The 24,456-nt window shown below is 38.6% G+C and overlaps 1 protein-coding gene across 4 annotated transcripts in view; it reads right to left on the bottom strand.

The window, feature by feature from the left end:
- Positions 1-305: 305 nt before the first annotated feature.
- The window catches only part of ASB5 (ankyrin repeat and SOCS box containing 5), a 57,188-nt gene continuing 33,037 nt past the window's right edge, over positions 306-24,456 (bottom strand). For 2 of the 4 annotated variants that reach the window (XM_070598366.1, XM_008525659.2), the window contains 6 exons: positions 9,029-9,108; positions 6,578-6,685; positions 5,718-5,868; positions 5,415-5,549; positions 3,452-3,643; positions 306-2,646 (listed from right to left, as the gene is read on the bottom strand). In XM_070598366.1, the coding sequence (XP_070454467.1) occupies positions 2,519-2,646; positions 3,452-3,643; positions 5,415-5,549; positions 5,718-5,868; positions 6,578-6,685; positions 9,029-9,108 (794 nt within the window). In that variant the 3' untranslated portion in view covers positions 306-2,518. Of the gene's footprint in view, positions 2,647-3,451; positions 3,644-5,414; positions 5,550-5,717; positions 5,869-6,577; positions 6,686-9,028; positions 9,109-14,131; positions 14,208-22,135; positions 23,092-24,456 lie in introns of those variants that run through there. The other 2 variants (XM_008525657.2, XM_008525658.2) reach the window with 2 other exon arrangements.

Below are 24,456 nucleotides of genomic sequence, written 5' to 3'. Positions count from 1 at the left end.
TTTCCTCCAAATAAATGTTGCATCAGTTCCTCATTGCAGTAATTGTTTCACTATATTTCTTAATCTCATGTCAAATAGTACTTTTTTTGGTCTTTATCTTTGTGGAATTTTGTCCTTGGATGATAGTTATATATAAATATATAAAATAAGATTTGGTTTAGAAGGACTTCAAGGTATCTATTTTCAATCCCCATGACTCTGCTCTTAATGCCCATGGAACAGTGGTTTGAAAGCTGGTGGTAAAAAAAAACGAGCACAATTGAATCACATTCTCCATTACCTTCCATTATAAAATCAAATACTAATTAGGACAGAAAAAAGTGTTTTATTCCAGGGATAATAATCACACTTTAATATATTAACAAACATATTACCTATTTAAACTAGAACAGTTCTTTGATAAGACAATCATACTCAAGCTAAGATGCAAGGTACCAGCATACTAAAATTTCAAAGTGTCAATTTTAATTTTAATATTTGATATTTACTTCTCTTATTGGCACAGGACCAATGAAGAGGGATGTGTTGCATTACTCTTACACTCTGAGACTTTCAATCTAGCTCAGGGAAAATACTAGTAGAAATCTTTTTTAATTAAAAAGCAATTTTAACATCTAATTATATTTAATGAGGTTATTCTATAATAAAAAAACAAATGCTCATTATCCATGAGGACACTACACATTTGTTAAACTGAGATATTCAGTAAAACAGATACATTTAAAAGTCACCAGCCACATAGAAGACATTTTTTAACAAACATGCTATAGCCTTACCTCTATTTTTGAAAATCTAAACAAAGGATTTTTAACAAGTGCAATCTCAGTGACTTTGGGGTTACGTACATTAATAGTTTATTTCCCATGGGTCTCTGGGAGTCAACCAAGAACAACGAAGAAAGGAAACTAGGCCCCTGGGTTATTAAAATAGTGGTCAAAATATTTTATCAAAATTTGATAAATTTATAAAACTCATCAAAATATTTTCTTCTACTTTAGACAAAGTTGTAAGTATCTTGATTATTTTACTTCTAAATCCACAGTAGACTCAAATCTAGTCTAAATTACAAAGGAGGCACAACATTTGTTTATTAGGTTTTATATTGCACTCAGCACAGTTAAAGCGGAAGAGAATAAAAAGGGCAAGCCATTGCAGAGGACGCTACTTTAGCAGTATCTTCTTTACACAACACTCCCTTGCTAGTACAGTCTACACTGAACCCTAGCTTTGTTTAAGAAGAATCAGAAACAACACTATTAAGGTCTACATGTAGGGATTTAAGGTCTCTAACTTTACTAAGTGGCACCCCCTTTTCCTTTTCATTGAAAACTCCACAAGTTAAGCAGTTTTTATCTTCCATTTTCCACAGACTTGGACTTCCCTGATCCCTGGGGTATGACCCAGGGCATCTTTATCAATTAGATGTGAAGTTCATTTTCTTCAGCCCAGGGATCACCAGCTATTGACAACTTCTGAAATGGAGGAAGGCTGGAGTGATATGTACAAAAACACTGAAGAGAGACCTTAAGAGGCTACAGCTACCCCTGGAAGGAGGAGGTCTTAAAATAGCCTCAGCAGGTGTACGATGCTCTAAACATCTGAGGGTGAAAGGTCGGTGGTGATAACTTTAGTCCTGCTGGTTTCTGGACTAGGTCCAGCCAACACGGTGGTGAAGCGACTAGTGAGAAATTCGCAGGGAGGGAGCAATTTATCTTTTCTTTACGAATTGATCATTGTAACGATAACTGCGCCTTCAACATGGTGGATTTCCTGAATGAGAGTCATCTTTATTTCAAAAAGCCTATTAGTTGGTCTTTTTTAAACCAAACTCATATTTTTTTTTTTTTTAAGATTTTATTTTTTCCTTTTTCTCCCCAAAGCCCCCCGGTACATAGTTGTGTATTCTTCGTTGTGGGTCCTTCTAGTTGTGGTATGTGGGACGCTGCCTCCGCGTGGTCTAATGAGCAGTGCCATGTCCGCGCCCAGGATTGGAACTAACGAAACACTGGGCCGCCTGCAGCGGAGCGCGCGAACTTAACCACTCGGCCACGGGGCCAGCCCCAAACCAAACTCATATTTTGTATTAATATAAAAAAATCCATAGATAATCAATGACAGGGGTAAAAATTAAAAAGTTATCAAATTATTTGAAGAATACAGACATTTTAGAATATAATACGTGAATAATTTTAGTAAGAGGTCACATTTTTCTTTTTCACTCTAAAAAGCATAAAATGGATAATTTCTCATTTTTTCCTAAATCAACAAAAGGGTATATGAGAGTAGCTAATAAGATATAGATGTTTTAAATATATATAGTCCAAAAGCAATAAAAATGCAAAAAGCAGTAGCTCTCACTAGTACATTTAAAATTAAAATTGCTGTTTCATTCACTTCTTCCCTGTGTGGTCTCAAACTCACTTTTACCCTATCTTTAGCATATCCTAATACGAAATAGAGACTATGCAGATGAAATAGAAATTTTTGACTTTCAAACATTTAGAATTATTTTACTGCTTTATCGGTACTGTAAGAAATTCTGCAATAACGTTGGCAGCTGGAGCTGTGGCATCAGGTGTAGTCTTGATCTTCCTATGTAGTTTCTGATGCAGAGTCGGCAAAGCTGGCAAAGAGAGCTTGGGGTAGCTACAAAAACATGAAAGTGTTTGTTAATTAAGATCAAAATGGATTCTTATATGTTGTAAGACACATGAAATCAAACCATAACAAACTACAACGGTTTCTAGTAAACTAGGGTAGTCTGACCACTGTGGTAGGGAAAGTTATATACGCATTTATATTGCTTTTACTTCTAAGATTTTATTATAATGAGGTATATTCTATATAAGTTCTCTAAAACATTATAATCTTCAGGCTTATGAAATTATTGTTCCATTTAATGCCTCCGAAACAAATTCTGCTTTCTGAAGGAGGCAGAAATCAAAAGCCCCAAGAAGTGTTACGCCCTAAAGGGGGAAATTTTTAAATTATATTTTGTCTCGAATTAGGTTTACTATTTAAGCCAAAGCAAATTTCATTATAGCGTCTGGACCAGGCTTAAGAAATTCTGTGGTAGAACAAAGTGTGAAAATATTTCCTGACAATATTTCTAGGACACTTTAGAGAAAGCACATGCACTTATAAAATGGGGCGGATTTCTAAGTATGGATTAGCAGATATCAAACAGAATAATATATTATGTACTGTTAAAACAAACAAGAATTAACTTAACTACAAGAAAATAAAGTTTAGGCAAGATGGAAAAAAGAAAAGATCATCGTGATATCTTCTTTATGGATAAAACCTAAGTTAAAAAATTTTCTACTTTCACAAAAAATATTCCAACTGCTATGCCATTATTAGTTTACATGCCAACAAAGTGTCTTGGAACTTCATCTATTTCAGGCAAATGTATCTTGTGTTGTTAAACACCCGTGGGCTCTCTTCTCACCTTCATGTTGCAGCAGTAATCTTTCCAGAAGACCGCCGGTGGTAGCTATGTCCACAGGCCGCAGAAGCTCTGTATTTTTGGCATTGATATCTGCGCCAAACTCCAGCAGTAAGTTGACAATTTCTACGCTGGACTGTTGAGCAGCAGCGTGCAATGGAGTATCCCAATATTTGCCTTTTTGGACATCAGCACCTACATGTAAATAAGGAATGATGATAAATACAAACAAAAATTGTTAGACGAGTCGCTTACCTCAGCTCGGGGAGGAAGGTGTGACACAAAGAGGACCCCAACTCCATCTGTAGTGAGTTCTTTATATATGTATACACATATACATATACTAAATCTTAAACCTGGTTACCTCTGGATGGAGAGTGCAGACGTTTGTTATATTCTCTGATATTTTTCGCTATGCTTGAAAGATCTCCTAATAAAAAGTTTAAAAAATGTTTTAAACAGTTCCCAAAGTAATCCTATTAACTATTATTATGAACAGTGCACAATTAGGTTCACTCATATCTATTTTAATCAAGATTGATAGCTTTTAGGATTATTCGAGAGCTTCTTGCTCTTATTATTTTCATTTATTCTAAGGCCATGGAGCTCTTTTGTTTCTTGGAAAACTCATGAATCTAGATATGTGAGCTATTTAGGTGAAATATATGTAGATTTTCCTACCACTTCTCACTCTTGTAGTTTAAGTCAATAACTACATGAAGGCACTGAGCCTCTTAAAGGGAAAGGCATGTTATATTTCTGCATGCAAAGTAAGCTTTTAAAAAATGCTTACATTAAAAAAAAAACCCTTATATGTTAAATGACCTATTGCACAGTTATTTTATCTTAGTGCAAGCTGTGGCACATGGTGGTCGTTCAACGCATGGGCAACAAATAAATGCTGCTAAATATTGTAAAGAATAATAATCCCATTTTCCAGTACATAAATGGTTACCACCCCAAGAAATGTCTATCAATAAAAATCCTTATGTCCTTTTCAACTCTGTTTTCTGATACTATCAATAAAACCAATGATGTTTATAAGAAGCAGTACATTTTAAGTCTCTTTATGACCCTCTTGCTACTTTCAAGTTTCAATGAATGTAATGGTTTTCAATATTTTTTAACCAAATATAAAATGTTTAGTGGCAAAATTATATTCCATGACAAGATCTCCATAGAGAAAGCATCAACTCCATTGGTTATATCAATTTTATGGGAGAACAGAGCCTGAGAATAACAATCAATCCACAATTACTGACAGGACTTTTTCAATATTTCTTTTACCCAATATAAAATATTTGGTGAAAAGAATAATATTCCTAGCAAAGTAAAGAAAAGTAATAAAGAATAAACTCTTCTAGTTATAGAGATTTATGGGAGAACACAGCCAGAAAATAACAATGTCAATGATTATTAGCGGAACACATGTTTAAGACTCTTACTAGATGCGATGGGAATCAAACAGTAGATGCAGATACCGCTTGCAAGAAGTTTATAATTTAGCTAAGATAATATGAGTAACACATAAAGGAGTTAATAAAAATATATATCAGAGGCCAGATGATTGTCATAAACAATAAAAAGCATACTAATGCATTTACTCATTTCATATACTTTTTCAGCACCTACCACATGACAGGCACTGTGCTAGAGAAAAGAGATGATGAGAAAAAAGACATAATCCACATCTTACAAGAGCTCCCAGTCCCGTAGTGGGAGAGACCACTGTGGTCTCAAAAGATTAGGAAAAGTTTCTCAGGAGGATAAGCTTGAGGATCTTAATTTTATGACCTTTTATAAGTAGGACATTTGGAGCTTTGAGATGAAGTGGAATTATTAAGAATAGTGTTCTTTGTATGGCTTCTATACTTATGTGTTTTAAAGGAGCTTAGAGAAATAAATATGGATCTGAACAATTGCTTGCATCAATGGACAAAATGGAAGATATTTTAAAGAAAATTACCTGCATAAAGAAGCTTCCGAACGCAATGGAACTGCTGTGATATACAAGCTACATACAGAGGAGTTCCCAAATGAGGAATGTCTTGGTCAACGTCTATGCCCCAGGAGATCAGTATTTCTAGACATTCATGGTGACCTGACAACACAAAGTAGAGATGAGTTTACTTTTCCTTAATGCCCACCCCTGCCACACACACTTCACCTCATGCTTCTCCACACAATGTTATTCATTGACAGATAAATGGAGCACTGCATGTTGCTGCAGGAACTTTCTCCCCTTGTCACTTGATCCCATAACTGTTACCTTTACTGGCAGCCTCATGGGTGGGAGAAGGAAGACATGACTCCAGCTGGGGTTTGGCACCATATTCCAAAAGAAGTTCTGTACAGCTGGTACTGCCTTGTGAGCATGCATTGAATAATGGAGTCACACCATCTATTGTGATTGCATTTACCTAAACCAAACCAAAAATCTAAGAATGAGATTCACAGAATCATATGTGATTGACTGTTAGACATTTTTAAAAGTTATGTGATCTGCTAACAGAAATAATTGGGAAAATGTGTGCAGTAAATATGACAAAGCATATTTATCTCATACGGATCAATAAGCAAAGCTTTAACACTTTAAGAGATAAACAGAAATATAATGTGGTAGATAATTCACAGGAGTGGGCATGCAACTAGTGAAAATCATGAAAAAAATACATAAGAATCAAATATAGAAAAACTAATTCATTGGTTAGGTACTTTGCAGTTAGAAAAAAAAGTCAACAAATGTGATGGTGATGAGAGTCATGATGAAGCTGCTTTGTTGGTGGCAATTTTAACTGGAAATTCTGTTTCTGAGAATTTTTCCAAAGAAAATCATCCGAAGATGGGCAAACATTATAGGCATAAAGATGTTCATCTACTGCTATTTAGAATCAAGAAAGCAGGAAATAGTCTAAAGAATATTCTATTTTAAGCAGCATGCGACCCATTTTTGCAACGATTGGAAATCCTTCTTAGAGTGCAATGAGAAGGCGGAGGCAATCTGAGAGCTTTATTTTTATTCTGCTATTTTTGAAACTACTAGGAAGGAAAGAAAAGCAAAATCAGAACTTTGCTTGATTCTCTTAGTCAGTACATGTGAAATTGTTAATGCTTTTAAAAGGTACTTACATTAGCTCCAGCTTCCAAAAGAGTTCTGGCACAGGCCACATGATCTCCAAGGCAGGCTTCATGCAATGGGGTGATATGGTCTATGGTCACTGCATTTACATTATAACCCTAAACACAACATGAATAATATTGAAAAGTGAGCAAAAAGTCATAAAATCGTCTCTATGATTGTGCTTAGAGAGTAGTATAAAAGCTCAGAGAATCTCATGAAAATCAAGTTTCAGTTTAGCAGGAATGGCCAGCTCAAACACCATTGAGTCATTCGGTTGTCAAAATTCCTGAGCCCCATTATTCTAACACTATTTAAACCCAATACTGCCTTAAGCATTGTGTTCAATAGATTCTGAGTGTTTTCTTTAAATTTTGCTTTTTTAACTTTTGGTCTTTGTGAATTATTTTGGTTGTTATTGTTATTTTGTTTTTTATTTTGTAGAGCTAAAGACCGTTTATAGGCTGGATCACTTATTTTGATTGGGGCTATAAAATTATGGGTCAGCCCTGAATGGGAGGAAAAATGTTAAATTATAGTAAACTGCTTTGTGAATTTTTGTCCCTAGATAGGTGACTAGGCTCCATGCTGGTGGTTAAGAGCTCTGACTGTGGAGTCGGTTGGACTTGAGTTTGATCTTGCTCCATAATGCAGTAATTGTTTTAATCTGGACAAGTATAATATCTTCTAAATTTTAGGATTATCACGAATATTACATGAGATGATGCATGTAAAACAATTATTATAGTGCCCAGAATATAGAAAATATTCGATTTTATTTTATCATTCAATCAAAAGTATGTAAACACTTTAAAAAATTTTATTCCAATTAAACCAATGACATCAGACTAAAATTAAATATTATTAGGACATGAGATTCTTTGCCTTCTTGCTATTTTTGGTAATTCATTGTCTATTGACAATCATATTAAGCACTGTAACAGGAATATGTTCATGGCCAAATCCTCATAGCATATTACAGATTACCATGATCTGTAATACAAGAATGGACACAAAGAATCTTAAAATGAAGGCAAGATAATAAATAATCACCCCAAATCTTTGTCACTAGCAGGTGGCAATATTTTTGATGAGGAAGATTGGCCCTGAGCTAACACTTGTTGCCAATCCTCCTCTTTTTGCCTGAGGAAGAGTGGCCTTTAGCTAACATCAGTGCCAGTCTTCCTCTATTTTGTATGTAGGACACCGCCACAGCATGGCTTGATGGGTGGTGTATGTCCACACCTGGGATCCAAACCTTCAAACCCCGGGCCACCAAAGTGGAGTACACTTAACCACTGTGCCACTGAGCTGGCTCTGCAAGTAGCAATTTTTAAGATCCCTTAAATTATCCTGTCAAAGATTTCAAATTGGCTGGCCAAAAGTCAGGCTTGGCGAGCTAATTCCTAACTGCTGTTCACTAGGCTGACCCGATGACAGAAGCATCTGCGAAGGTCAAGATTCTCTTTCACACAGGGCTTTGGGGACAGCCTCTGCTTCTTTTAGGCTGGCCTGTCGGTGGATACGAGATCCATGTTGAGAAATATCCTAAGACAGCTCTTCTCTCAAAGAACTAACTGCATGACCCTTTCGGGGGTGGGTAGCCCTTAGAAATTACTGACCTTTTGACAGCATGGTCACATGGTTATCATGGAACTGGAAGGCCCTACAGGAGCATCTTGTCCTACATCTTCACTTTACAGATGAGAAAATGGAGGGTCAGATAGGGTGTGGTTCCCCTCCAGTGCCAGCCTGGAATCCAGGTCCTCTGAGTCCCAGGGCAGTGCTGTTTAAACTGGACAACACTACCCTTCCTTCCCTCATAGCCAGCTGAGAAAATTCCTTTCTCCTTGATATTGGAAGAACTGGAGCAATACCTTCCAGATCTGGGTGTGCATTTGAATCATGTTGGAAAATTTTAAAAATGCACAGGCCAAGCCAGAGATTTTTCTCTTTCAGTAAGGAATCTGTTTTCCCTCTTCTGTGTATGATGAGCAGGCAGGTGTAGGAATGATTGTTCTGTAGCTTTCAGACAAAATTCCTCATAACAAATTCCATAATGTAAAAAAGATTGTTGAGGCATCTGGTCTGATTACCCCTTTTTGGATATTTTATGACTAAACTAAGTCTGTGATCAGCTGTCTACATTGTACAGAATTAAGCATACTTAAAATGCTTAATGAATAATACATACATCGGATTGCTTCTTGCTTTAATATGTCTATCAATGAACAAATATACTGTATGGGAAATTTGAAATACTAAGACATAAGATTATACCAAAATATTTATAAAGAAATTTCAAAGATAATTGAGAAACTATGGACTTGACTGATAGATGAGTTAAAATAAGACCAGTAAAATTTATTAAGCAGTTTTGTTATTTTTGAGCTCATTACTTTTGACAATTAACGCCTATGCTCATGGGCAGGGCATGTTTTAGGCAGTATGTAATATTTCACCTGTGATAACAACGTTCTCAGAGCAAGAAGTCGACCTTGACTTGCCGCTTCATGTAGTGGCGATCGATCTGCCCAGGAACCTGTCAGGAAAGACAGAAAACAAAATCTATCAGTCAAAGTCAACCCTGATAGATACAATCAACTCCTGTGAAATATGCACTCTCCAGATTCGGTGTGCAAGAAGGTGACCAACACACTTATCCACATACCAGGAAATTCGGTTCTTCTCTGAAGGATCCAGATTGGCAGTTTCCAAATCCAGAGGGCCACAACGCATATTCTGGAAATGAGCTACCCCAGACTTACTGTACCTTTTGAATTATCCTCCAAAGAGGAGGAGAGTTAAGGTGACTAGATCTGCCACATGCACTGAAAAAGCTCTGTTTCGTGGTTTTTCAGACAGGACCCAGGGAAGCAATTTTTCTGCATGTTTAGCAGGGACAGCCGCTGGAACACCCAGCTCTCCTCACTCCCAGCCCACTCTGCTGTCCCCCTGCTGTCCACACCCCAGGCTGCCCTGCTCTGAAGGGCAAGGCGGCTGCACATGCTGCTAAGGAGGGTGAGTAGCTCGTCCCTGAGTCCTGAACTGTGGAACCAGCTGGGTCGGCCCTAGAAAGGGGGTGTCACAAGTTGGGAGGAGCAGACAGGCATCGGTCTTTGCAGTGGTGGTGACAGTGCCACTGGCTCACTCAGGGGTCACCGATTCTCTGTGTGCCAGTGGTCGGTGGATGGCGGCACGGAAGCCCTCCAACTATGTGCCCTAGTGGAAAAAGCACTGATGTGTCATGCACCCCCGCACAGGCATTTTCCACTCCTCCAATGAGAAACATCAGTGCCGTCCCAGCCACCTCCCCGAGGTACAGGTTCCCTTCCCACCTCTCCCATCCTTGTGGCCCACCCAGGTGGCTTTATAGGCTTGGTGCACAGTGATTCTCCTGTAATGGAAACAGGACCATTTAACGGATGCGGGAGATCACGTTGGAGGTCTTAAAGTGATTAAACATGCAGACTGTGCAAATCAGGAAAACGTTAATTTAAAGGGTATGATTAGCTTACAAATTAAAGCAATGTTGAACAGACAGATCTTCCCACTGTAATGTGATAATGTTTGCTAATAATTGTCTCCTTGTCTACCACCCCTTCTCCCTTTTTTGGATGCATAGGATGCAATAAATGAAAATAATCTTTTAAAAAACTGTCAATCAGTCCCAGTGCTATTGAAATAAAGTTACTTAGCTGTTAATCAGAAACATAAATTTTAGGAAAAGCATGTCTAAAGCTTACTTAAATAAGTCAGCAAAATTACTGGAAACATAGTAGGGGGTGGTCCTTTAGAAGCCACCTCATTGCTCCTACATTTCATAGCTTTGGAAAAGTTGACACAGATGCCTATGCTTCTGTATTGCAATGTTATAGTAGAACTTTGCCACAGCACCGTAAGTGAGGTCCAAGCAATTCCACTGAATAAAATGTGGGACACACATCACAAGGTTAATGAAACAATCGAGTAAACCTGGTTTAGAGGACAGACGTCAACTGCCAGTCATGAGTCTTTTATACCCAACAATTTTATGGGGTTTTATGGAAAATCCAAATCCTAAGGGAAAGAAAGCAGAGACTTTCTTCTCCTTACTTTTGATTTACGAGCAATGGTAATAATGGCTAATGTGAAATAGTGTTTACTGTGTGCATGATCCTTGTCTTAGTACTATGTACAATATCCAGTTCTCACAACTCTTTGAGGTATAGAAAATTATTATTTCTATCTTAAAGTTGAGGAAATGAGAGCTAGAAGAAATGGAATCATTCAAAGGGAGTCACACAGTCTAACTCTAGGGCCAATACTCCTTGGTTGAGACACTGCACTGTTGTCTTTGTTTTGCCTTTCCATCTAGCATTATTTCTTGCTTATCCAAAAAAATTAGTAAGCCAGACATCCAATTCTTTGAGTTTTCAACTGAAAGAAGAGTTATTGTTATTAGCTTTTGTGTATTATTTCTTTTTAGTGTGTAACACTCCTATTACATATTAAAAGCAGAATTGAAATAATGCACACCAATAAATACTTGTTGATAGGACAAGATTTGACAGCAAAATAATAACTTATAAGAAATTGGAAAATTATGTTCTTGCTAAATAAAATTCAGAAGTCACCATCATAAATAATGTTCTTTGGAGGAACAACTATGTTTCGAGTTCCAGCTTCTAAGATGAAATTGGATGTTTTAAAAGTCATACACATCCGTTTGTTTTATCATTAAACTAAACAATTTGATTACAGAGTGAAACTCTGAGGACTTCAGAACATAGACCAATTTCATTGTGAATATTTAAATCAGAAAATTATAATATTAACTTTCCAAACAGATTGAATACATGAAGTATCATGTTCAGTTTAATCTGCTCTGCATAGTAAATTAATAAAGTTTTAAATAATCTATGCCTAAGCATATGTTTGAATTTAAATAATCCTTTTTCATATTTATAACGATCATGTGTTGCCTCCTGTATAATGGCTTAAAGGTTTTGTTATCCTCAATTTATTTCTAAAAGCTGCATGCAGAATTATAGGATGCAGATTCATTGTCACTGCCTGTTCTTCCATTGTCACTAGCTAACATGGCAATTAACCAAATGTTGGGATTGAGAAAAGCCCAGAGAAATAGTCTTTTGGATTTCTCTTGGACTCACTTCTTTCTAGGATATTATGACCTTAAGAGGCTGCAAAGCTAACAATATTTGCAGCTGAGGGGAACTTGATGTTCCTCTTTTGCATACTAGTGTGTTTGTCCATCAAAATGATTGTATTAGTCTTCTGAACAATTTCAGCATTGCTTGTTGGTGTTCACAAAAGAAAGAGAGAAAAAAAGGAAAAAGGTCATTTGAAAAACAGGTCACAAAAGGGCCAAAATCGAGACAGTTAAGTATTTGAATTTACCACCCACAACCCAACCCCTACCTTCCCCCCAGACTGTCACATAGCCTTCTCTTTATCACTAAGACTTAAGTCCATTATGATGGATAGAAAAAAAGCTGAAACTAGATTTTATGTGTGTGCGTTTGCTATTATTTCTATTAATGTGACCTCCATTGGGATGAAAAAGGAGTTAAACATCACAGTAATCTGCAGGAAAGTGTGGGTGGGTGGTCAGTGACAAAACCACTGACAATAGATGGTATTGTGTGAGGGATCCCTCAGCCCTTCAGGCAGGTACAAAGGCTCCTAATGAGACAGGAACCAGCCTAACAAGATAGGGCCATCCGTAAGTCCCCTGGCCTAACAAGGTAGGGCCCCTAATCAATCGGCAAGCTGGGAGAATCAGACAGAGACTACCAAAATCCACATTCTGCAGCCTCTGGACTCTCCAGGGCTTACATATGTGCCCTAGTACCCAGGAGTCCACTGAAGGTGACCCTAGCCCCATTAGCACAGTAAAAATCACACCCAGGGGTGGGGAGCTAGCATGCTAATGACATATGCATTGCATATAGAAGCATGCTACATGACAGTGCAGGCACAAGCACAACTCCACCTCTAGAGGCCATGACAGGCACTCCTCACTCCTCCCCAGCCTTTGTCTAATCAAAGCCCCACAATCCCATTCCCTAAGAAGCCGGTCACCTGTCACCTTCCTTTCTGCACTGGCTCTCTTGTGCCTCCTCCCCTGCGCGTAAACTTATAAACTTTTACTTTTCTGCTCCGGTTTGTTGTCTCTCTTGACTTCTGTCCTGGGGGACAATAAGAACCCAATGTGCCCGTAACACTAACAGTGCATTGCCCCGTTAACTCAGCTCTGCTCACCTGCAGAGGACCCCTGCTGTCTGCCATTATTCCATAAAGGAGGAGGCAGGGCAGGGAGCAGAAGGAGGAGAAGGAAGTGGAGACCAGAGGAAGTGAGAAATGAGATGGAGTCTAGAGCCCAGCGGCTCATGAGGAAAAAGACTTGAGGGGCCAGGCCGGCCTGGATTTGCCTCCAGTGTAGGACTGCAGCCTGCATGAAGACGTCTAACCTCCCTGAGAGTCAGTTTCCTCCTAAAATGGGAAGAGCACTACCTGTGAGGCAGGACTGAAGGAGGATTGGAAATGAGCCTCTAAGGGCCTGCTGTAAAAATGCACAGGAAATAACACCTAGTATTCTTTGCTAAACATAAACCGATAAATAGGGGAGATTTTAATGTGAATTTTGGGGAACAATCCTTTCTCTCCAAAACTAGGGAAACTCAAGCCATAAATAACAGCATCTACTGACTAAAATGATTTTCAGTGCTATCAAGTTAATTAAATAAACTATATAAAAGCAATTGAATGATTTATAAATGTGTTTATGCCAACAATCAACAGCTCCAGCTACAATATTCTTTCCTAAGTAAGCTATAAGAAATAAAGATCTATCAATCTACTAAAAAGTGATTCATAGTACATGCATGCCATTCGATGAAACACATTTTTTGTTTGTTTTGAATTCTGCGTACTAAACTCCCAAGCAACGCCACCTCATTTGAATCCTTGTAATTCCTTAGAAGAATATCTGTAATTAATCTGGTAACATGTGAGAATCAAAAGATACTTTACCATGTTCCAGTTTCTGTTTTGAACTAAGTCTCCACTCCTCCCTATTTCTCCCCTTCAAAGTCTGAACTTTAGCAACTGCAAATTCCTATTCCAATGTGTTCAATATTAAATACCTTACCTTTTAATAAAGATATGCTTTCTATTAGAAAGATTTCTATAAACTTTCTCAAGACCAAACAAAATACAAATATCTTCATATACAATAATTCAGGAACTTTTCCATCTTGTTAGAGTTTAATTGGGTATCTGAGATTTTAAAAATGTTCAGTTTAACTCTTTAGGATAAATTATTCAGTGTGAAAATTGTTTTACAAAATGTTGTAACTTTCACCATCCAAATGCCTACTGTTATGGTCTCTCTGTAGCTGCACAGGAGGTCACCGACTATATTTAGAAACAACACGAGTTCCCAGACATCTGCTATATAATTTACAGAGAGAGAGCCTGCCCTGTTCTGTAAACATCACATTGCCAGAGCAAAAACATTCACGGTTTAGACATATACAGTTCGAGAAGGGTCTATACCATACCTAAGTCACCATCTCCCCACGGCACTTCAAGCCAGCCACTGTCGAGGTAAATCCGACTCATCTCTCTTTTTATCAGCATGAAAAAAAAAATCGCTTGTCATTTGCTAGTTCTATTCGGCCATTTTAAGGAGCCCTAGGCTCCTTGTAGTATGACCTTTCACCTCCAAAAAGAGAAGCGGCTTTTGAAAAGCTGATTTATTTTCAAAATTGCCTTTTCTTATTGATCGCTCCTCTTTAGTTGACAAATTGCTCATCCTAACTTAGTTTTTCTCCTTGCAGTATGTACCCTGCAATGAAATAAAAGTATTACAATTGGATTTCCTCCCATGGCTAGGATGAAACCCTTTTAGTTTTTAGAAAGTCTTTGCCTTCTCCCCATCTTATTTCCCTCGGCAGAGTGGAATGTAGATTCCTTCGAGAGCTAACCTAGGAGAGGTGCAGATGGCTTTCTGAGTTTGGGTCACACCCACTTTTCCTCAGTGGTCTCAAACTAGGCAAGGCAGGACACTTCTCTCAAACAGCAAACTGTAAGAAGAGGTGAGAGGCTATGATAGCTTCATACACGAATCTCACTGCAAAATGTTAATACATTTTATAGCTTGCTTAGCCATAAAATATCGAATCAACAATCTACTTCAGAATGCAAGTAGATTTACCATGAAGTCAGTGAAACTTAAGTTCAGGACCCCCAACTTGCACGGACACTTTCTAAGACTCTATCTAATTTCACGTCATTTTTCTTAAAGAAGATTCCAAAATATGGATAAGCTTCAGGCTCAACAACATCTGGCCCATCCCTACTCACAAGTTTACAAAATAACTCAAAATCACCAGGTGTGTACTGACCTTTAGTGTGTATTTTTCTGTTTATCAGATTAAGAGCCACATAAATCCTTGAGGACATGGTTGATAAAGAGGGAAGTCATGTGTTGCCAAAACCAGTATCTTCAAAGATTGAGACTGACCTTGTCTTTCCATTCTTATCACCTCTCTGAAAATTTCCTCAGAATAATGCTAGTCCAGATCTGAAAGCACCAGATTTACCTGGGGAACTTCAGGTGTGTATAATGAATTGTCTGGATCTGCAACTCACTCTCATTGGTTTCTTGTTCACTGACTAGAGTCCTCCATTATCTCATAAGAAGACAGTGTATGGAGCTGAACAGAAAAATCCAATGGATAAGTGACAACACTGCTGTGGTTTATGTTAAGAAAAAAGACTAAATTTTCAACTAAGAGAAGATAGCAATTTCCCCAGTGAATCTCCAAAACCAAGAAAGAAAGAGTTTTTAAGACCCTTTTCAGAAAATAGTGACGCTCTCGGGAGAGATTACTCCATCATCCCAAGGAATCATTCTTGATCACTGGTGCTATGCTTGACATTTTCACACGGACCTGAGTTCAAATTCCAGCACAGATACTAGATGTATCACTTGGGTACTTATTTAACCTCTTGAACCTCAAATGGAAAAAGAAGGCTAATTCCATCTACACCACAGGGTTGTGGTGAATGTGAAGTACATTTGAATAGCCCTAAACACAACTGATATAGGACAGTACAATCCAAACTCCATTTAAAATGTTTACTTCCATATATCTGCTCCATGAGCTTTTTACTACATCTTCGAAACAAAAAATAGAATAACTCAAAATTTAGGGAAATTATTGTCTCCTTATAGGTAACTCTCCAATCTGTCATCCTTACTTGGCCTCTCCCATGGATTTTAATGCCACATTTTAAAATTTACTTCTGGACATTCACATAGATATTTTGTTGACATCTCAGTACATTTCTTTCTTTCTTTTTTTTTTTTTTTGAGGAAGATTAGCCCTGAGCTAACTACTGCCAGTCCTCCTCTTTTCGCTGAGGAAGACTGGCCCTGAGCTAACATCCGTGCCCATCTTCCTCTACTTTATATGTGGGACACCTGCCACAGCATGGTGTGCCAAGTGGTGCCATGTCCACACCCGGGATTCGAACCAGTGAACCACTGGCCACCGAGAAGCGGAACGTGCGAACTTAATCGCTTCCCCACCAGGCCAGCCCCTCAGTACATTTCTAAAAGCAAACTCATCATTATTCTCTCAAAACCAGCTATTTCTTTTTGCTCTTCTATTGGTTTAAACAGTGTTACCATTCTCTCTGTCACCTGGCACTAATAATATGGTCTTAAATTTAAGCACAATGATTTTTGCAGAGACTTCATATACATTGACTATTTCATGGTTTTCCTTGCAAGCAGACATTTATTATTGGCCTAGGCTTTTCTTTTAAGTCTTTTATTTTTCATGAATCTCCATCATCCCAAGTTCAGTCCTTGCATCTACCTATACTCGCTGTTGTGGGGCTCTCTTCTAGTCCATTGATAGAAATATTAATCCCATGGTGATTACCCCGAATTCATACCCAGAGCAGCTCTCTCCTCTAAATCAAGATTTGTATTTCCGGCTGGCTCTTCCACTTCTCCACTTGGATATCTAAATAGGCAATCCAACTTAACATGTCCAAAGCTGAACTCTTACTGTGATCTTCCTAAATCTCCTCCCTATCGGTACATGGCAACTCCGCTCATCCAGGTGCTTCAAGGCCAAAACCTTTGTGTAATCCATAATTCCTCACCCCACAGGAAAATGCCAGTATATCCTTTTGCCTCTACCATTCATATGTAACCAAGACTTTGACTGTAATCTCACAGCCTCCATTGCTGCTACCATTGTCCAAGCCACCATTACCTTCACCTGACTTATTACACAAGACACTTGATGGGTCTGTATGTTTCCACCCATGCTCTTCCAACAGTCTGTCCTAAACACAGGAGTCAGAATGATCCCTTTAAAGTCAGAAAGAGTCCGGTGGCTTCCCATCTCAGCCAGAGTAAAATCCAAAGTACCTGTCATGACCTGCCAGTGTCTCCACGCTCCTCTCTGACCCCAGGTTCTACCTCTTCCCTCCTCCCTCCTCCTGGTTCAGCCTCACTGGCTTTCCCTCACACCCCCACATCCTCTTCTCTTCGCTCTACCTGCAGTGCTTCCTTCTGAGATCGTCACGTGGCTTACTCTCTGACTTCCTCTGCCCCCTGAAAGATCACCTTATCAGAGCCCTTCCTAGACCATCGTATATGAAGAAGCCCTCCCTGTCCTTCCGCCATCATTCTCTCTCATTACCCTGGTCTGCTGTTCTTCTTAGCATTTACTCCCACTAGAATGTAAGATCTCAGAAAGCGGAACTTGGTATAGTTTGTCGGTTGCTGTGTCCCCAACATCTAGCATATCAATAATATTCGTCGACTGATGTTGTAGAGACACTTTAGAGCTTGGGTGCTCTGACTCCTGAATTCATTGGTTCTTAAATTGTGCCAAGCCTCTTGTCTTTCCGGTCGACGAGTCATTAGAGTATTTCCTTAAACAATAATCTTGCGCCTCACATTTGTTAACCATTTATTCATTCATTAAACATTTACAGTGATCTACTAGGCAATTTTCACCCTGCTAGATGCCAGACATACACAGAGATGAATTAAGCATGGTCTATTTCCGTTTGAATTCAATTTGGACCGTACCCTCCTAAATGATTTTTCCTGACACCAGTCTCTATCTCACCATTCTTGCCAAATACTGCCACTGAATTAAACTTCCAAAACACCGAGAGTTCCAGCTAGCCCATGCTGTGCCTTTTAGAAAATTGGAAAAAGCTCCCCTTTCCTTGGGCAGCCAAGCCCTACGCTGGGCATACATTCCCAGTCTGCACAACAGCACGGGGGGTTGTCCTGAAAACAACTCTGGGATCTTGCTGCTCTCAGGTTCAAAAACTTTAATGGCTCCCCATGGAATATAGTCTGACATTCTTATCCTGGAATTAAAGGTGATCTACAATATAGAACTATCTTCCTTTCTTGTTTTATTTTCTACTACTTACCTTTACATACCCCCTGCTTAAGCTAAACTAGACTGTTGTACACGTTCCCCCCAAACAATCTTTTTCTTTCTTTTTTCATAGCATCTTCCCCCTGCTCAATTCTCCTTCTCATGTTGCAGAGTAGTTTATTGAGGTGTATCGGTATTTTGGTTCTTGCTCTTCCTGCTCAGTTTATGGGAGCATAGGAAGTCCAAACAGCAGAAGTGGCTTGAAGATCACTTCTCTTAAGTGAGGAGTCAGGCTCCTAGAGAGGGGAATGTACACTGGTGGGTGAGAGAGAAAGGAGGAGAGAAGGAAGAACAAAGAGATGGGAGGAAAGTGTGAGATACGAGGAGCAAAAGGAATAGAGAGTGGGAGAGGCAGAGAGCATTAGAAAGAGGTTTTTCATGCAGGAAACCAGGTCCACGCTATGGCCATGCCCCCAAGAGGTGATAAGACTGGACGAGTGAGATGGGCCCTAGGCTCTTACACTCCCACCTTCAGGACAGAGTTGTATGCTTTAAGTTTGGCATGGAGGTGGCAGATTTGCTGGACTTTCTTTCAAAGGATGGTCAGTGGCTTCATCAGCAAGAAGCCTATGGACTAAAGGCCAGCTGTGCCCTTCTAATGCACCAGCATTCAGCTCCCATCTTTGCACAAGTCTAAGGGAAAAGATGGGAGGAGATATTATTAAAAAAGAAGAAATTCCCAGGCAGCCTGGGGGATGGGAGCTTGAGGCCAGATTTAATTTGGAAACTAAAGGAGGTTGTCATTTTTGATCAGGTCAATTTGCAGAGTAAGATTCTTTCTCTCTAGATTAGGATGGTTTCTCCTTGATTTCCATCCTGCCCCTCTTGCAAAGCTCAGCTCGAAACCTCCCTCCTCCAAGAAATGCTCTGTTAACGCCAACAAAAGCGCTCCTTCTCCTCTGTGATCCGTGGCTCCTTTACGTGTGAGCATTTCTGTCACGTGACCTCCTGTGCTGCCCATATACAGTCTGCAAATTCAGAGTTTCTTAAATCAGAGTCTCACTCGTGCTGCTCTGCAGTGGGCTTTTTCTGCTTTCTCAGACATGATCAAGTGGATCTTCACAAGGACTTTGTCTGAGAGGTCATGTGGGACTGTGTAGGGGGTTAAAAAAAGGCTGTGGAGGAAGGTATATCTGGATTAGACATCTGACTATCACGTATTTGCTATTGCAACTCTGTCAGTTTCCTTAAATTGATAAATCTCAGTTTCCTAATTTATAAAGTGTAGGCAATAACATCTAATTTTCTCAGGGTGGCCCCATGGCATAGTGATTAGGTTTGGTGCACTCTACTTTGGCGGCCTGGGTTCTCAGGTTCTGATCCCGGGTGCGGACCTACACCACTCATCAGTCATGCTGTGGCAGTGACCCACATACAAAATAGAGGAAGATGGCACAGATGTTAGCTCAGGGCTAATCTTCTTCAACAACAACAACAACAAAAATATCTAATTTTCCCCACTGTTGTAAGGGTTAAATGGGCCCTGCAAAAGTGTTTGACACAACGTATGTCCTTAACAAAACCACAATTATTAATTCCACCGTATTGAGATTCAGAGTGCTATGGACTGAATTGTGTCCTAAAATTCCTATGCTGAAATCCTAATTCCTAATGTGATGTTAACAGGAGACGGGGTCCTTGGGAGTTGTATAAGCCTCTCAAAGGTGGGTGGAGGTGAGGGGTGGAGCTCTCTCGAATGGGATTAGTGCCTTATAAAAGTGTATCCCTAGTCTCTCCACCATGCAAGGAGACTGTGAGAAGATGCTGGCAATGAACCAGGAAGAGGGCCTTCAGGAGAATGTGACCACGCTGGCGCCTTGATCTTGGACTTCCCAGCCTAGAAAACTGTGAGAGAATGAATTTCTGTTGTTTAAGCTGCCCCCTCTATGGTATTTTGTTATGGCAGCCCGAACAGACAAACACAGAGGTCAGATGATTTGCCTCACATTATAATCCATAACTGACAGAGCCAAGAACCAAACTCAGTTCTTATGAATGTTCAATAAAATTTTATGATACAATATTTCTCTTCAACCTCAGAACTCGTAGTGTACTTAGCGGGCTGTTAATTCATAATGGGTCCATAATAAATACTATAACTAACTAACTAATTAAACAAGTGAAGAGTTACTCCTAAAAATGAACTGTGGAATTTTGCTTTCTACATTTTCATATAATAATATGCATATTTGAAATAGTAGCAACAGCATAGCAAGACAGCAACAGTAGCTGTATTGCCTTACCCAGTTATAAAAGTGGTATATTAAATAGGACAATAAATAAATTGTAAAACACCCAAAAGATCATAATGCTATTTTCCAAATATAACCATTACAAACACTCTGTTGTATATCCTTCTCAGCTTTTTTCTAAATACACAGTTTTTAATCAACCATACTATTCATATTGCTTTTGACCTTTGTTTTCATATATGGATAGCACATGGTCATTGGTCCATGTCACAAAATATAATTCTATAACATTATTAAATGACTATTTTATAATATATACATCATTTTATAGATATACCATTATTTATATTTAGCTAATCCCCCATTAAATGATATTGAGGTAGCTTTTAGTTTTGGGAAATCAACATTATTTCTCATCTTTGTGAATGTGTCTTATTACCTGCTTAGGGTAAATTCCTAAAATTTTGATATATGTCATCAAATTACCTCCAGCAAGACTGGGCCTATTTACATTCTCATTAACAGTGCTGGAAAAATTTGAAGCTAAATCTAATGAAAGTTTGCTAAGACTTGTTCTTTTTTATTGACACATAGGACACTTCTCTCATTATATTTTCAATATATTTAAACTAAGTCAAAGATGATTGTGTAAAATTGTATTTTCTTCACACAAAATTAGATTTTTAACATAATTTCAAAACTTATTTTCAACTTCTTCTGCAGTCTGTCTTCATTGAGGATGTGTGAGACCCATCCAGGCAAATTAATTTACTTACGTTTTTAATTTTTTGCCACTTCATCCAACCCTGTTCTGTTGCTCACACTTGTGGTCAAGTGCAGATTTAGGTGATTTACTCTTCACTTAAGAAATGATAGAATGCTCTTTATTCTACAATAATTGCCTGCATTGCCCTTGGACTGTAGGGACCCTGAGACTGTTACTGCTTCCCAGTATCTAGCACAATGCCTTGCACATAGTAAGCACTCAGTAAACACTTGTTGAATTGTTAAGTTGTCTTCTCTTCTCTGTAGCTAACCATTTTTTATCCATGCAAATTTGTCCTTAATCTTTATTGAAAATTGTATTGTTAAAAAGTAATTAAAAGGAAATGTGTGTTGGGGTGGGGGGCAAGAATCAGGTTGCTTTCTCAATCTTTTTAAAAAATGATAGTATTTTATCCTATTTAAAACTACACCTTTTATGTTTTTAAAATTTATAACAATTTATAAGCAATATTCTTCAGATTCCAACTATTACATAGTAAATACAACTTTTTTTGGAAGTAGGGGCCATTTTTACATCTAAATCTGCATTTCCAACCTTAAGTCTGTCACTGGCCATATTGGCGTTCTACTAAAATTTACACTTAGATTAATCTTTTTAAAAATTATTTACTTACATAGCTCCTCTTTGGTACTGTGCTCATTCTCCTTTCCACCTTTTATTTTTTTCTATTATTAAAATTAATAACTTGGTGCCAGAGCACTTTAAAGAAGTTGTTCTATTCATTTTCCCGCCTACATCATCCAACTACTTTCTGGTTCAGTTGAAATGATTAAAAATTTCTATATTTAATTGCTTATAAACAGTCTTTTCCTGCTTGGTAGTGTCTTTCCTTGTTTCCATACCTACTCAGAAACACCTGCTGACACAGGGAGGTAAACAACCCAGAGACCAGGGTGTCATAAAAGTGAGTCGGCAGATGCATTTTCCATGCACCAAAAAGTGAAACTACAGTGCAGTCCTTTGCCATGCCATACATTCCCATTTCAGAATCTGCATTCTGGAAAGCACCCGCAGTTTAAAGTTAGTATTTGCAAAAACAGGTCAATATAGTTTATTTCAGGACACCAACACCAACAGATTTGCAATGGCTGCTATACTAACCTTGACTGGTCAGAATACCCCAGCTAGCTTTTCGTTTAGAAGAACAGTCTTCTACACTCACTAGCCTTCTTTTCGTGAGGATCTGCGTAATGCAGTTCCTTTCAACAGCAATATCTGCGGGCATGGTGCGGTTGATGTTTCTGCCTGCGACAACCAGGTGTCATAAATGCAAGTGCTCTAGCCAGAAAAAATGTCAGCGACTGGATTTCTAACTACCTTTTCCTTCCCTTCAACTTTTACAAAGATTCCTGTGTGCTAACTGGAGAATGGCCTCAACATTGAACTCTAACACTGGGAAACACTGGGAGTGGGGCTGGTAGGTGCGGCGTGGGTGTGGGGGATGGGCCAGAAATGCAGCAGCGTTTTCTATTTTTAAAGCAGAGACTCAGCTGCAGCCGGAAGTAATTAACGACTTGTGTGATACAGCAAGTAAAAATGTGTAAAATTGCTTCTCCTAGTCGGAAACAGAGTAGAAATAGCTCTACCTTTAAAATTGGAAAGCCTATTTGAATTAGCTACAAGGCTATGCAATGTAAAATTGCCCTTGATAAAAGCTACAGAGAGAACGTCGCAGCCAGAAAGCTCCGTAGTGATCAGTGACAAGTTAGCCTTTCTCCTCCATCCTCGGAAATAAATAGCATATGTGCATTAGGGTCAGCTGGTAGAGAGCTCATGTTTTTATCTTGTAAGGATCTAAGTTTAGAATTGGCTTCCTTACAAAATCACAGTCCTCTTATTTATATAGGCACAACTCACTATTGTGATTTTTCCGGAGGTCATTTCGAGACCAAAAGATGTCAGCAGTCAATTTAAGTACAGCTGAGATTTTTCACCCTAAAAGGCAGACAAAAGAGTAGCTGGAGAGATGAAAGGAAAAACCAAACCTGTGCCTGGTATTTGTTGTTGGCACGGAGGGTTGAACAAGGTGCGTCCTCCATGAGTGAGTCAAGAGCAGTGAGTGCCCCGGGATAGGACTCCAGGGGATTAACTGAGCTGGTGATCATGTTACAGAGCATGAACAGAGGAGATCCGTCTTGATAAAAAATGATCACAGATTCTATTATGTATCTGTATTTTTCACTATTTTTTAGGCTCTACTTTCTATCGCTATATACAGAAGAAAACAATTATTGGGGTATTGCCTTCACATAACAAGCTGGGTATGTGAAAAAACATTTCATGAAAAAAAGGATTTCCCATGCACTCCCTATTAATATTTGCTGCCATATTACATTGCCAATATTTACCTCAACGTTCTCACTAATTAATGCCAAGAATATCTTTTCCTCACCTTGAATTCACTTCCAATCCCACCAACTATGTGACCTGGGCAAGGAGTTTAATGATACCTCAGTTTCCTTTTCTGTAATATGAGCTAAGATCAGATTGCTCTTTTGGGCTCGAACAGTTTTTGATTCAGGTTCTGTGACTCACATACAAAGGGCAGGTGGTATATGAGCTCTGGGCATATTAAGTTACTACAAAGGAGGCCAGACATTCCCAATAAAACTGGAGCATGGGGCCAGCTCAGCCGAGGCTATTTGTGTGTGGGGCACATTCCTAGGTGGTTGGAAAAGTCTGAAGTGTGGCCAGTGAGGGTCCTATTCAATCCAGTGTTTCTTCCTGTGCCAGTTGTCACTGACCACTGGCTTTTTGTCCCTAATTGGTACCCAGAGGGGGAGTGTGGTGATCTACACAAGCCACATAGTAAAAGTAAATACTATTTTTTGTTTTTAAAAGAAATTTCAATTTTAAGCTTTTGACTTTTCTCTGGTTATTGTAAAATAAGTATAGAATGCTTTATTATAAGAAATGGGACAATTTTTATTCTTAAAACAATTTTTGAGACCTGGTATTATGAGGACCTGTTCACATGTTTGTCTCCTCCACCAGGCTGTGCGCTCTGATTGGAGGGACTGAGGGCATACATCTGTTATTTCACAGGTCTGCCACTGCACCTCAAATAGCGGGCATTCAAAAAAAAATTTACTTTAAAGAGTAATTTCAATATGGAATTCCCAAGAATACTTCAAAAGGGCTTTCTATAGTTCACGAGGGATAATAAACAAATTTCCAGAGCAGTGGGGAGAAAAACCATTGGCTTTGACTATAATCATATGCTTAGTTAACTGAGCTGTGTGCTGGCCTGAGGAAAACATATAATAATTCACATAAATAATCAGGTGGACTAAGGTGATAATAATTATGTCTTTCCAAAATTTTAAATGTATCAAAAGCATAAGCAATTTTTAAAAATGACTCCATGGAACTGAAGGAAATTGTTACAGCTAATCTACTAGAAAAAAAATAAGAAACAAAAG

Source organism: Equus przewalskii, chromosome 28 (genome assembly GCF_037783145.1).
Source record: "Equus przewalskii isolate Varuska chromosome 28, EquPr2, whole genome shotgun sequence".
Taxonomy (NCBI): domain Eukaryota; kingdom Metazoa; phylum Chordata; class Mammalia; order Perissodactyla; family Equidae; genus Equus; species Equus przewalskii.
Note: the sequence above shows the minus strand (reverse complement) of the source record. Positions and strands in the feature narration are given on the sequence as shown.